A 14141-nucleotide genomic window follows, 5' to 3' on the forward strand; every position below is an offset into this window, starting at 1 on the left:
CCCGCCCTCGCCCCGCCCCCACCAGGAGTACACCTTCCCAGTCCCGGGCGGCGGGCAGATCCTGGCAACTATGGTCACGCCGGGGCTTGTAGTCGGGCTGCTGCTGCCGTTAATCCTGTGGGCCGACAAAAGTGCAGGTGAGGCGGCCCGGCTCGGCCGGACCCCTGCCCCTCAGGCTGTGCGGGCTCCGAGACTCCGCGTCCCCTCCGGGACACGGACCAGTGCCCCTTTCTCAAAGGTCGCCGAAGGAACCTAGCTTGGCTAGGGACTCTCATCTCCGACCTAGGCCTGGTCTGCAGGGATCCGCTGGGTTGGACCCCGGCCTCTCCGATTGCTCCACTCCCACTCATCATCCCTAACATACGGCGCGTGAGCAAGGAGGAAGTGCCGTTTATCTCAGTGGGGAGGCCCAAATGTGCCCAGAAAGAGACCTTCGGGGTTCTGGAGTAACTGCAGAGGAGCTCAGGGAAGGGGGCGAAGCTAGTTAGATAATATTTGGAAACAGGTGACTGAATCATCCAAAACATTTCAGCGCTGCCCCCTCAGTGGTGCCCTTGGGGAGAGTTTGCTTCAGGCGGGGTTCCGTGGGGGAATTAAATTTTACTAGTTTAAGTGGTTATTAGGGCTAAGAAATACAGCCTCCTCACTAGCTCAGACTATTTAAGGCTCAGTTTTGATTTCTGGTGCAGCTTACAGATATTGGTGGTGGGATAATATGAGTGGCATAGAGGAGGAGGGTGACTCGATTTTGCTGTTGTGTAGGTTAAATCTTGCCATTCGAATACCCTAGGCTGGACACTGGGTCACAGTATGGAGGCAGCAGAAGATGGAATCTATCTGCTAATGCAAACTAAAGTGAAAATGTTGGTTTTCTTCCTTTCTTTTTCAAAACACTCAAAGAGTGGACCCTGGAGATGTTAAGAAATGAAAGTTGGGGCAGGAGAACAGCTTGCAGAAAAATGTCTGCTGCTCTACCTGAGAGCCAGAAAAGTACCTAGATTCAGACAAACTGCAGCCCATAAATGATTGTTCAGGGTTTAACAAACGTGCAAACTGCTAGCACTCTGATTTGCTGATTCTTATCTCCACTCAGTGACCTTTGAGATCTATCAAATGAGGTGGGGAGGTTTTTAGTTAAAAGCTATTTATTTTAGTGTCAGTATTTTATCTCCTCCTTTGGGTCTTACTGTTATATCACCTTCATTAATTACATTTTTCATTCATTAGTACTCTACTTGGTTGCATATCCTGACATCCTTCCTTTAAGGCATTCCTCCTGTGCCCATGTTTACCACGTAATACTGGAGGTGCACAAAATTATACGTAACAATGACACAATAAAATAAACACCCATGAGAGCAGCACCCAACTTAAGAACTAGAACATTGTCAGTCTATTCAGCCTGCCATTGTGCCCCTTGCCAATGCATCCACTGTTCCTCACCAGAGGTAACCACTGTCCTATTGTTATTCCACTTTTAATGATGGTCTCTTCCCCAAAATACTAATCCCTGTTTTTCTACTCCAGCCCTAAATGAAGGAAAAAACTGAAGACCTGAAAAATCCAAATGTTGGCTCATGCCTGTAATCTCAGCATTTTGGGAGGCTGAGGTGGGCGGATCACTTGAGGTCAGGAGTTCAAGACCAGCCTGGCCAACATGGCGAAACCTTGTCTCTACTAAAAATTAAAAAAGAAAAAAATTAGCCTGGTGTGGTGGCGGGTACCTGTAATCCCAGCTACTCAGGAGGCTGAGGCAGGAGAATCGCCGGAACCCAGGAGGTGGAAGTTGTGGTGAGCTGAGATTGGGCCACTGTACTCTAGTCTGGGCGACAGAGCAAGACTGTCTCAAACAAACAAACAAACAAAATCAAATGTTAAATGTATGTGTCTTGTGTTTGACACAAAGAATGATCAGCCTTGCTCTCTTTCTCATTCTCTCTCTTTTTGTTTTTTGTCCATTGCACAGTTCCATGATGTTCCACTGTCTACTCTAATGAGCTTAAAATTTAAGCTTTACAAGGACAAGAAATACGACTTTTCTTTGATTTGCCACAAGTATCTAATTTCAGTAAAGTGGGAATTTCAAGTTTGGAATCAAGTGACTTGTTTTCTAACTTTGTCATAAGCTACGTGATTTGAGACCAAAGGACATTAATGTTTGTGGTGAGTTTAGCACCATGCCTGCCACAGGTAAAGTCTCCAGTAGAATGGAAGCTCCCTGTGGGCAAGGATTTTTGTCTGTTACTATTATTATTTTTTCATTGTTATATCCCCAATGCTTAAAATAGTAGGCATCAATAAATATTTGTTAAATTAACTGATGAACATGCAAGCTATTAAAAAAATCTGCTTTGGTCTCAGTTTCTTGATCAGTAATGTGATAATACTACTTGATTAGAAAGTAACATGTTTATACCACAACTATGAAGATCCTTTCCACCTCTAAAACTCTTTAGCCCCCACAGAGTCATCCACAAAGATGTTCACTAAGTGTATGTTGGTGAAAATGGACTGACTTGGAAAGGTATTTCCCGTAGCCTATGGGCTACTGACTGCATGCAAATGTGCAAGCTGCAACCGGTTTTCTTCACTCCATTCCCCTACCCCCACCCGCACTCTGCTTAGCTCTTATTTATGTCTGTGGTTTTCCTTTTTTTGGTTCCATATGAAGCACCTACCCAAGACAAGGCCCTCCCACACATGTGCCTCCCCCTTCCCCCCAGCAGGCTGCCAACCTGCTTATGCAATTCTGGGGCGTTGTATTCTTTTCTTAGAGCATTTTGCTCATGGTAACTGTGCAGCTCCAGCCCAGTAGGCCTTCTGGGTGATCTTTCATTGTCATGTAGGTTTTATGATCACACTAGCTCATAAGAGAGAGCTGAGAATTTTTAGGGACTGGGCTGTTATTCCAAGAGCAGGATAAATAGGCCACAGAGCTGTGTAGGCGACTGCATTAGCTGTGCTGTCCTGTTAAGTATAGCCAAAGGGGCCCTCATCATTTGTAGCTTCCAGGGAGGAAAATGTCAGCCTTGTTAATTCTGATTCTCTTTTCTGCCTATCATTTTTTTTTGTTTAAAATGCTTAAAAACATCTTAATTTTGTTAAATAATTTTCTTTTAGGTAGTTTGGGGTCTGTTTAGACAAATTGGGATGTAACTTGTTTTTTTCCTTGTTAAGTTTTGATGAGTAACGCGCTGAGATAATTTGGATGGATGTTTGTTATTAATAAAATACTTCTATATAGGCTGGATGTTAAAAATAGGAGTGATCTCGTTAAAGTGAGTTCTTATTCAGTCTTGTTAGTGACTCTTTAGAATAGAATCCAGTTTCTAGTGTGCTTTCTCTTGTCTTTTTTGTATAATTTAGGTTGTGGAATGGGTAAAATTGTGACAGAAGACCTTTGTTCAGACACATTGACCTTCTGTCTCTCACTGACCTTATTTTTGTGTCTTGATTTATCTGAATTTACCTGAGAAGGAAGCTGACTTATCATGAATATTTATAAAGGCTTATTTAGAATTTTCGGTGCAGTATAGTGGGTTGTCAGAAAACCGTGATAAGGGGCACTATTTGAAGGAAATTGGCATTAGTGGCATGGAAAGGGAGAGAGAGAGGAGGGGAAAAAGATTAGGGAAGGCTGTCTGGAGAGAGGCATGCTGCTTTACTCCCAGCCATTAGGAGTGGGTGTGGTAATGGAAAATAGGGAAAGGAAGCAGTTTATTTTTCTCATAAACACCATCTGTAGGGTGCATGAAAGGAACATTTTAGTGGTTTAGGGGGAGAGAGCCCAATGTTAGGGCCAAGCCTGAGAACAAAGAAAGATCAAGAGCTCTGAAAGGGAAAGAAGACTGTTACATTGGTTGCCTTGAGCTCTGGGAGTTTTCCTTAAGTGGTCATTGTGTACTGTGATGCATACTGCTGGAAAGTGTTCTTGTTATGTTGCTTGCCTAATTAGGAGGAAGAAGATCTAGTTTTAGATGATCAAAAGGACTTAGCATGTTAAAATTCTCTTGCATAAAGACCGTATGTTCTTTGATGTTTCACTCGATCTAGTTGGTGCTGAATCAGATGATGCTCCCCTCAGTGTTTGCTAAATTTTTTAGGTATTGGTTTTCGCTTTGCTTCATACATCAGTAATAACGTGGTGCTGCAGAAGGAGCCTGCTGGGGCAGTGATATGGGGCTTCGGTACTCCTGGAGCCACAGTGACCGTGACCCTGTGCCAAGGTCAGGAAACCATCATGAAGAAAGTGACCAGTGTGAAAGGTAAGGCAGCCCATTTCTCTTCAGCTATTGCCTTCTTCTGCCACCTGCTGGATTATCTGAAAATGAATGCTAATGCTCCAGCTCATCTTATCCATCCCTCCGTCTGTACGTCTGTCTGTCCATTTATCCGTAAAAGTTATTTGAATGTTTGCCATGTGCTAGACACGGAGGATACAAAGAAAAATAAGACGGATTCAAAGTTCCTGTTCTCAAGAAACTTATTGAATAATGGAAATAGATACCAAGTTATATAGGGCAGTATGATGAATACGATGATGAAGGTGCATGTGGGATGTCCTGGGGTACAGAGGAGAAACGTTGAACTCAGACTGGGTGGTCAGGGAAGGTTTCCACAGAAGGTGATATTTGAGCTGAATTGTATATAAAGGAAGAGACAGTGTGGAGGAAAGGGTAAGAACCTAGGCTCTGGAAGTGACTACATTCAGGTCCTGATTCTGTCATTTATATGGCTGCGTAATCTTGGACTGTAATATAACATCTCCATGTCACAGTTTATATGTAAAGTGGCTATCCTCATAATACCTACAGGATTGCTGTGAGAATTAAATGAACTAACAGGTTTAAGTACTTGTAACAGTGCCTGGCACACAAGTGCAGAGTAAGTTTTAGCAGTCATGATTGTTACCCCTACTATTATTAGTCATTCAAATATCTATTGAGAGCCTACTATGTGTTCCTTACTGTGCTAGGTACTGGTGATACAGTGATGAGTAAAACAGATGTGGCCTCTCCCTTGATGAGGTGTGCAGGTTGGACAGGAAGACAATAAGCAGTTACAGTTAGGTGTGATAAGTGCCATAGTGAGGAAGAACAGGGTGCGATGGGAGTGCTTCGTAGAGAGTAGGGAGAATTACGTAGTCTGAGGCTCATCTCAAGAGGTGAGCAGGGCACACCAGCTAGTGAGAATAGCCTGGCAAAGGTGTGGAGGCCTGACAATACCTGGGTCACGAGAGAGATGCCAGGCAGGTTGGTTGCTCTGGAACACGGTGGGTGTGTGACTTTGGGCAGATGAGAAGAGATAGGTTGGAAAGGCTCATTTGTCATTGTTCAGGAGTGTATGTTTTATTCTAAACTGACAGATTTTTAAATGGCAAAATAATATGATCAGATATCTTAGAACACTTACTCTGGCAACCTGTGGAAGATGGATTGGAGATCAGTAAGACAGAGGTGGTGGGCCCTGTGGGCAGGCTGCTATGATATCCAAGCAGGAGATGATGAGGGCTTGACCTCATAGAGTGGCTGTGAGGATGTTCAGGAAGGTGAGAATTAGCAGTTTTCATGAGCAGGGAGATCTTACAAAGGAGTAAGTCTTTGTCTAGAAGAGATGAAGATGTAGAAGACAGTGTGGAGGAGGCGAAGCTAGAAGTTACGGGATGCAGGAAGGCATGCTCAGGGCTGGATGTTACAGAGAGCTCTACAATTGTGTGAAGTGGAAGTGAGAATGAGACAGATGAGGAGGCTGCTCAGAGGTGGAGGTGGAGTTCAGGTACACATTGGTGGTTTGAGCAATGGCAAGCATATATATATGTGACAGGGCTGCCTGTGGGAATTGTACTGGCCCCCGAAAGCAAGGATTGCCTGGTTAGTTTTATCAATATATAGAACTGATGATCCAGTCCAGAGTGATCCATACCCTGATGCAATCTCTTCAAAATTCATTTCCATTCAGCAAACATTTAAAAATACTACATGCCAGGCGTAGAAGTAAGGTAAGTGCTTCTAATTCTTGGGTTTTAAGACTTTTTAAGATAAGAATGTTGTTGGGTAAACTAAGAGACCTGAAAGTGAAGCTTCAGCGGATGAGACGTGCTTCTCTGTTGAACTAAATGCTGTTGGTGACTTGCAGGATATCCTGAAAGTGAAGGATTCAAGGGACTCTCGGTGCTTTCTGTTTGTGCTGGGCCACCTTGGAAATGGAGCATTGTGTACAAATAATGGCACTCTCAGTAAATGATGCTCACTTAGAAATCCAAAGAACTGCTGTGATCTAAAAATAAGAAATGGGATTTACATGGTACTAACAATTAAGTTACCAATAAATATTTAGGCGACAGAGACAACATAGTGCTGTAGAGATACATACAGAAAGCACACAGTATTACATAGGGTTTCAGTTTAAAAAGTCCTTGTACATCATTTTTTGAGTTTTTTCTCCCTTCATGCCTGTTTCAGACCTAATATTTGAGGTGGGCAGAGATGAAGCAGGAGGCTAGGTGGAATGAAAGGTAGTAAGTAGGAGAGGAGCCTCCCTTTTCCTTTACCGTGATTGTGAAGCTGGTCATTTGCCTTGAGTTCAATTTGATAAACACCGAGCGAGGGCTTACTATGCCTAAAACACTGAGCCAGAAACCCTAGGAAAGTATAAAGAAGAATACCTGTCTTTCAAATGTGCCCATCTTTCAAGAACTCACTCCCCCATTCCATCCTTTCACATTTAGTAATTTAGGCTCAGGTAACGCTCCAGCAACTTCACTGCAAAGGGATGTATTATTTGTAGTTAAAATAGCCAGCAGCAACTTAAGATAATTGAGTGATTCATGGGTACTGATAATTTCACAGGAAAAGGGGTTGATGTTATTGGTGGTGGTGGGAGGAACCTATTTATTAGACTTTCCTCATTTGCTTGGTAGAAAAGGGCAAGGTATTTGAGTTTAGAGAGATCTGTAAACCTGCTTCAGTGGGTATCCTACTTTGTTCTGCCCATGAAGCAAAACAGATGAAGTGTTAATTGGAATAAAGGAAGTAGACATGTAAGAAATTTCATAGGCAGAAAATATCTCTCAAAAGAGATACCACAGAGAATACTGGAGGGTGCATTTTTGGTTTAGATTTTAATGAGGACTCTGAGATTTTCAGCCACATTACCTCAATTTGCAGCTTTTTCTCCCTCTGGTAATATTTAACTTATTACCCACCGTCCCCTAGGTACCCAGAACAAAGTAAGATATTACAGTATAAAGGTTTTTGTCTAGCAGACTGACACTTAGACATTGGGAAAATTAACACCTGGGGCATGACTGGGACCATGGTCAGGTACTGGGTTGGTTCACACGATGTTGTCAAATGATGCAAGATGATTCTTTCAGACACAAGGAATCCAATCAGGGAAAATAGGGCATATCCTCTCACTTTGACATAGGTGATAAAATGATGGTGTGTCTGTTTATATTTATCGTCATGATTGAGGTAAATAGATATATTTTCTCTAACTTAAAATAATGCAAAAGCCTAAAGCCCTCCCCGCCCCTGGTTGTCATGCATACCAATTTTCTTTCTTTTCCTTTTTTTTTTTTTTTTTAAAGATAAAGTCTTGCTCTGTCACCCAGGCTGGAGTGCAGAGGTGTGATCTCGGCTCACTGCAACCTCCAGCTCCCAGGTTCAAGTGATCCTCGTGCCTCAGCCTCCTGAGTAGCTGGGGTTACAGGCACCTGCCACCATGCCTGGATAATTTGCATACTAGTTTTCTATGCTACATAATAAATTGCCACAAACTTAGGTGCTTAAAACAACATGCTTTTACACTCTCACAATTTCTGCAGGTCTGAAGTCTGGTCACGGTTTAGCCGGATTCTCTATTCAGGGTCTCACAGGGCTGAAATCAAGGTGTAGGCCAGGCTGTGTTCCCATCTGGAGGAGTGAGTAGCGAGTTACCTGCTTCTAAGCTCCCTTGTGTTGCTGACAGAATTCAGTTAGGTGTTGAGTTCATGGTAGCACCTCTGCTGTTTCAGATCTCTGACCTCTAGATCCTCTTTGAAAGAGCTCACCTGATGATGTATGCCAACCCAGGAAAATCTCGATTTTTGTTAAAGTCAAATGACTAGGGACTTTAATCACATCTGCAAAATCCCTTCACCTTTTCCATAGAACAGTATCTAATCACAAGAGTGACATCTCATTCCCTTTGCCATTTTCTGTTGATTAGAAGCCAGTCACAGATTCTGCCAGCCACACAATTGTGTGACTTTGGAGTGTCACCTTAGGATGTGTCTGCCACCACAGGCTATAGTGTAAGTAACTCGTATGAGCAATTTTATTGATACAAAAGCATTTAAACCTTTTCCCTTTGCATTCATATTTTGTGGTAGAGATGAACTTCAGGTTACAACAGAATAAATGTAGACTGGTGAGGGGCAGTGGAGGCAGTAAGGCCTTCTTGACTTCCAAGCCAGTTCTGCAAAACACTGAGCCACTTTGCAGCTAGTGAGGAACTAGGTTGTGTTGGGTGGTTTGGTTGGGGGTGGGGAGTGAATAGTCTCCTTTTTTCATTTCTAGGTTATTCTTCTCAGCAAGGGAAAGGTCATGGATAATTTTCCTTTTTCTCTTCTTAGCATCTGAGATTTTGGCACAATAATAGAACGATATAATTAACATCTGATATGAATGGTAAAAAGAAAAAACAAGATAGCACTTTTTGACTATGTCTCTAGACAAATTATTTTCATTGTTTCTTTTGTTTGCTTGTTCTTCCCATTTGGAGGTGGGAGTTAATTGGGAGGTGGAGAGAAGGTAGAGACAGAGAGTTCTTAACTGCCCTTGGCTGGAATATGAGAAGAAGAGCAACAATAAGAAATAGGCCACCAGAGGCCAGGCATGTGGTTCACGCCTGTAATCCCAGCACTTTGGGAGACTGAGGCCAGCAGATTGACTGAGCTCAGGAGCTTGCAACCAGCTTGGTCAACACGGTGAAACCCTGTCTCTACTAAAAATACAAAAATTTTTTGGACATGGTGGTGTGCTCCTATAATCCCAGCTACTTGAGAGGCTGAGACAGGAGAATTGCTTGAACTTGGGAGGTGGAGGTTGCAGTGAGTCAAGATCATACCACTGCACTCCAGCCTGGGAAACAGAGCAAGACTCTGTCTCAAAAAAAAAAAAAAAAAAAAAAAAAAAAGAAAAGAAAAAGAAAGAAAGAAATAGGCTACCAGAAATGCTAACCTTTAGATATGAAAACATAAAGCCCTAGTCAATTTGCATGGCTGTCTTTTCAATGTAACCCAGGGATGGGGTTTACTTCCTACTATTTACTTGATGGAGTGCCTGGCACACTAAGCACTCTAAGTAGCTGTGTAATGAAAAAAGGAAATTAATCTTCCTAGGTGGTACAAGAAAAATTGCAAGGAAGCAGAGATTTGAATGCACTGAAAATGAAAATTTACAGAAACCTGGGCCTGGCTTGGAATAGCTGATAGCAAGTGATTAGGGCCCAGAAGAAGGATGCAGAGCCACTTGTTCAGAAAGCTGATCTGGATCAGCAGAAAGCCAGCTGGATAGCGAACTCTTTGTGGTTAGTTGGTCATTTATTATTTGGACTCAAGCTTATGGACTTCATGGGTCTGTACCGTTTCTAATACCTCTTAAATGAACTTCATTTGCCTGTGGTGAGCTCCATTTCAACCAACCAGTCCTGAACTGATAAGAAACATGGTGGGTTTTCCCTTTTTAATCTCACCCTTGCTTTTGGTCTAAGAAACAGTCTTCACAGTTGCTGCTGTTCTTTGTATGTACCTACATAGAAGTAAATCCTTATTGTTTTAAATGAACTGTCTCTGAATTGGTTTAACCATTAGTAACCTCTGGAGTGCATCGCATCAAGTTTTCCCTGCTTTCTCTGGAAGTTAACTGTTCTTAACACTTGTTATTGTCAGAGTTTACTTTTTCTTTTCTTTCTTTCTTTCTTTTTTTTTTTTTTGAGCTGGAATTTTGCTCTTGTTGCCCAGGCTGGACTGTAATGGTGTGATCTCAGCTCACTGCAACCTCTGCCTCCTGGGTTCAAGTGATTCTCCTGCCTCAGCCTCCCAAGTAGCTGGGATTACAGGTGCCCACCACCATGCCCAGCTAATTTTTGTATTTTTAGTAGAGATGGGGTTTCACCATGTTGTCCAGGCTAGTCTGAAACTCTTGACCTCAGGTGATATACCCGCCTTGGCCTCCCAAAGTGCTGGGATTACAGGCATGAGCCACAACGCCTGGCCAGAGGTTACTTTTCTTTTATCAAGTAGGGAAGGAAAAAAAAGTTCGAAAGTAACATCTTGAGGACTAGCACAGAAGAAAGTTTTCCAAGGTCTTTGAGGAAGTTGGAAGGAGGTTTCTCTGGGAGGGCAATCTTGGGAATAAGGCTCAGCTCTTGATGCCTAGTTTTTTGACTCCTTAGGCCCTAGAGGGAGTGCATCCAATGGCTGTAGTAGGATGGTATTGCCATGTTTTGCCCAAATAGTTTGAGCATTGTCTTTTTATTACTGGGTAGCAAAATTTTTCAGAACCTCTGGTGAAGGTAGTTTTCTTCACCAGCTATGTTGCTGGATTGAGGCTAAGGGTAAATACCTAATTAATAGCAGTGAATAGGAATAAATAGTATAGCCATAGAAGGCTAAGAAATAGTCCTTGGTTTTCTGGGGGTTGACCTCACCATCATAAGTGAGTAACGTTGGTGGCAGAAGGACAGAGCTCCAGTAAGATGTGTCAGTGCAGGAAGCCTGGAAAGACCTTGGCAAGCCTGGAGTTGGGACAGATTGGAGTGTCTGCCTGCTCAGAAGTGTGAGCCATATGGAACACATCACACCTGTGCGACACAATCTGTCCTAGCTGCCCACTGTTTCCAAAACAGTGATTTTTCTGGTTTAGGTGAATTATACATTTAATATGTTGACTTGTAGCTATTGATGGTATAAAAACAATACCGAACATTTGGTCCAGGGTTTAATTAACCTCTTAGGCATGGGAGTAGCAAGCTTAATTGCTTATGCTTTTTTTTTTTTTTTTTGTAAGACGGAGTTTCGCTCTTGTTACCCAGGCTGGAGTGCAATGGCGCGATCTCGGCTTACCGCAACCTCCGCCTCCTGGGTTCAGGCAATTCTCCTGCCTCAGCCTCCTGAGTAGCTGGGATTACAGGCACGAGCCACCATGCCCAGCTAATTTTTTGTAATTTTAGTAGAGACGGGGTTTCACCATGTTGACCAGGATGGTCTCGATCTCTTGACCTTGTGATCCACCCGCCTCGGCCACCCAAAGTGCTGGGATTACAGGCGTGAGCCACCGTGCCTGGCCTGCTTATGCTTTTAAGAGGAGCAAACATGCACCCTTTCCCTGATGACTTGGGGCTTTTGGACATTTTCCCCAGAACTCTGAGCAATATTTTATGAATTGAGTTTTTGCTAGTCACCTGTTGTACATCGGGACATCTGATGCTTCTGCTTAGCTCTTGCTGATTAGAAAGAACTTTGCAGTGTCTAGCATATAGGAGGCACTTGGATGGTATATTTAGAATTTATTGTTTCTCATATTGGATGTAATAATTTTAGGATGCTTCATTTCCAGTTCTTATCATTCTTTCCCTTTGAATTTACATTGATCTGATGGGTACAAATTATAAATCAGTTCATATTCTTTGGCATAATGCCAAGGATATTTATTTTAAAATGTTAATATCTCATTTTTTTTCTATTTTCCCACTCTTGTTTCATCAACTTTGTTCATGTTGCTTGGTTCTCCTTGGCATAATTTTTGCCATTTTGAAGATATTTTCCTGAAGCTTCTAAGTTTGTTGATGGCAGAGGTGGTCTGGTGAGTGATGAGAGGGAGCAGGGTGGTAGGGGTGGTTCTAGGGAATATGCTTTGAATTCCTGAAATTGGGTCTTGGATAGCTTCTCATCTCCCTAATTGAGTCCCAAAGACTTGAGTCTTGTAGACAACTCTGTAAAAATAATTAATTGGGCATATTGGAATATCTTTTTCACAGAGAGATTAAATTATATGCTTCCCACTACTTTTTGGTGTGTCAGTTTCTCCACTCAACAGTTTGCTGTTAGGAGAACCCGGACCACTGGTAGTGTTAATCCTTGTTAGCAACGCAGGAGGAGGTGGGATACTGTCAAGCCAGGGGAAGTTCCAGATTATCAGCGATTTCCTCTACCCTGTGGTCACATATGATTGAGTAATTGCAAGTTAGTTTGGGACATTATGCTAATCTAAAAGATGAAATTATGTTAATTTTGACAGCTGGATAGTATAATAAAAATTTCTTTTTTATGTTTTCTATTAAACTCTTGAATTTTAATCTGTGCGTATTTTTGTCTATCCTCATTTAGGATTATAACTGGGTAACTTACTTTTTTTGTAAATGCTTCAAAAGTTAAAAGTAAAGAGGGATTGGTACAGATTAAGGATAAAAATGTTGCTGCTCTTGTTAGTTTTATCCTCTTGTCTGAAATTTGGCCAATCTTCATAGCTTTGAATTCAGTTTATTACAGAGGCTGGGAATAGCCACAAATGAGTATAATTGGGCTTTAATTTCATTTAATTGACTAATTCCTTGGAGTCCTGTTACTATTTTAGCTCACTCTAATACCTGGATGGTGGTACTGGATCCTATGAAGCCTGGAGGACCTTTTGAAGTGATGGCACAACAGACTTTGGAGAAAATAAACTTCACCATGAGAGTTCATGATGTCCTGTTTGGAGATGTCTGGCTCTGTAGTGGGCAGAGTAACATGCAGATGACTGTTTTACAGGTAATTTGCAGAGTCTCAGCAATAATACATAGTGTTGATGATGAAGGAAAAGAAGGAAGAATAAAGGGGCAACGAGGAGAAGCAGAGCTGTTTCTATTTACTGAATACCATGAGCCGAGATCTGTTCTAAGTGCTTTGAATGAATTCATTAATTTGACTTAACAATCTTAAGAGATAAGTTATTGATTAAATTGGTAGTTATTGACTGGTGCTAATATATTCTACATAGGTTAAGAACTTAGAAGGTTAGGAACCTAGAAGGAGTATTGTTTTCTCTAGCACTTTTTTAAAAACTGAGAGTTTCTTCTCAAGTTGATTTTTATTTTCTTGCCCTTTTTTTTTTTTTTTTTTTTTTTTTTTGGAGATGGAGTTTCTCTCTTGTTTCCCAGGCTGGAGTTCAATGGCACAATCTCAGCTCACTGCAACCTCCGCCTCCTTGTTTTAAGTAATTCTCCTGTCTCAGCCTCCCGAGTAGCTGGGATTACAAACATGTGCCGCCATACCTGGCTAATTTTTGTATTTTTAGTAGAGACGGGGTTTTGCTATGTTGGTCAGGCTGGTCTCGAATTCTTGACCTCAGGTGATCCACCTGCCTCGGCCTCCCAAAGTGCTGGGATTACAGGTGTGAGCCACCATGCCCAGCTAATTTTTTATTTTTTATAGAGATAGGGTCTTGCTGTGTTGCCCAAGCTGGGCTTTTTGAATTGAAATGTTTATTAAACAGAACTTTGACTGGACTATCTTTTAGCATAAGAGAGTGGAGGCAAAATTGAAATTTATTTCTTGATAGGAAAGATAGTTTTGTACAGAGCAGAATTGCTGTTAACTCATTAAGGGAAAGAGTACTTTTCTTTAATGCTGTAATTGCAGTTCCCTGTTTGCACAGAAAGGCGTGGACCAGATATGTTTGTATCTAGTCACTTTCTCAACAGCAGTCTATGCCAGGGGATCCCATCCCATTTTCTGTCAAGTTAAATCACATTTTGATTGTTAAGAGTAAACATATTTTTCCTGCCTAGAATTTACCCCTAAGCATCTTCTGTATAAAGCTAGGGCTCCAAGCTCTGAGATATAGGGGAAATAGGAAAAAAATTCCATCTGAAACATCCAAGTGTTAATTTTTATTTTTTATTTTTGTTTAAATCATACACTTAGTTTGCAAGATAACATTTTAGGTGCTGACAGTACCAAAAGCCAAGTTTTCTAGTCTCTTAACAGCCTATGCAACCTTATATTTTGACTAAAAGGATGTTCTACATGGCTTCCCCTTTATTCCTTTTGCTCCTTTCCTCCTACAAACCCCAACACACACACATCTCTCTCTCTCTCTCACTCTCTCTCTCTC

General features: G+C 41.9%; 1 protein-coding gene across 3 annotated transcripts in view; it reads left to right on the forward strand.

Annotated features, from left to right (window-relative positions):
* SIAE (sialic acid acetylesterase) overlaps positions 1-14141 on the forward strand; it is a 37458-nt gene that overhangs the window by 1585 nt on the left and 21732 nt on the right. Inside the window, exons 1-4 of one of the 3 annotated variants that reach the window (XM_032285092.1) lie at positions 51-137; positions 1528-1610; positions 4104-4265; positions 12621-12796. In XM_032285092.1, the coding sequence (XP_032140983.1) occupies positions 4241-4265; positions 12621-12796 (201 nt within the window). In that variant the 5' untranslated portion in view covers positions 51-137; positions 1528-1610; positions 4104-4240. Of the gene's footprint in view, positions 1-5; positions 138-1527; positions 1611-4103; positions 4266-12620; positions 12797-14141 lie in introns of those variants that run through there. The other 2 variants (XM_032285091.1, XM_032285093.1) reach the window with 2 other exon arrangements.

This window comes from Sapajus apella, unplaced genomic scaffold (assembly GCF_009761245.1).
Source record: "Sapajus apella isolate SASKATOON/1434 unplaced genomic scaffold, GSC_monkey_1.0 scaffold16, whole genome shotgun sequence".
NCBI classification, from domain to species: Eukaryota; Metazoa; Chordata; class Mammalia; order Primates; family Cebidae; genus Sapajus; species Sapajus apella.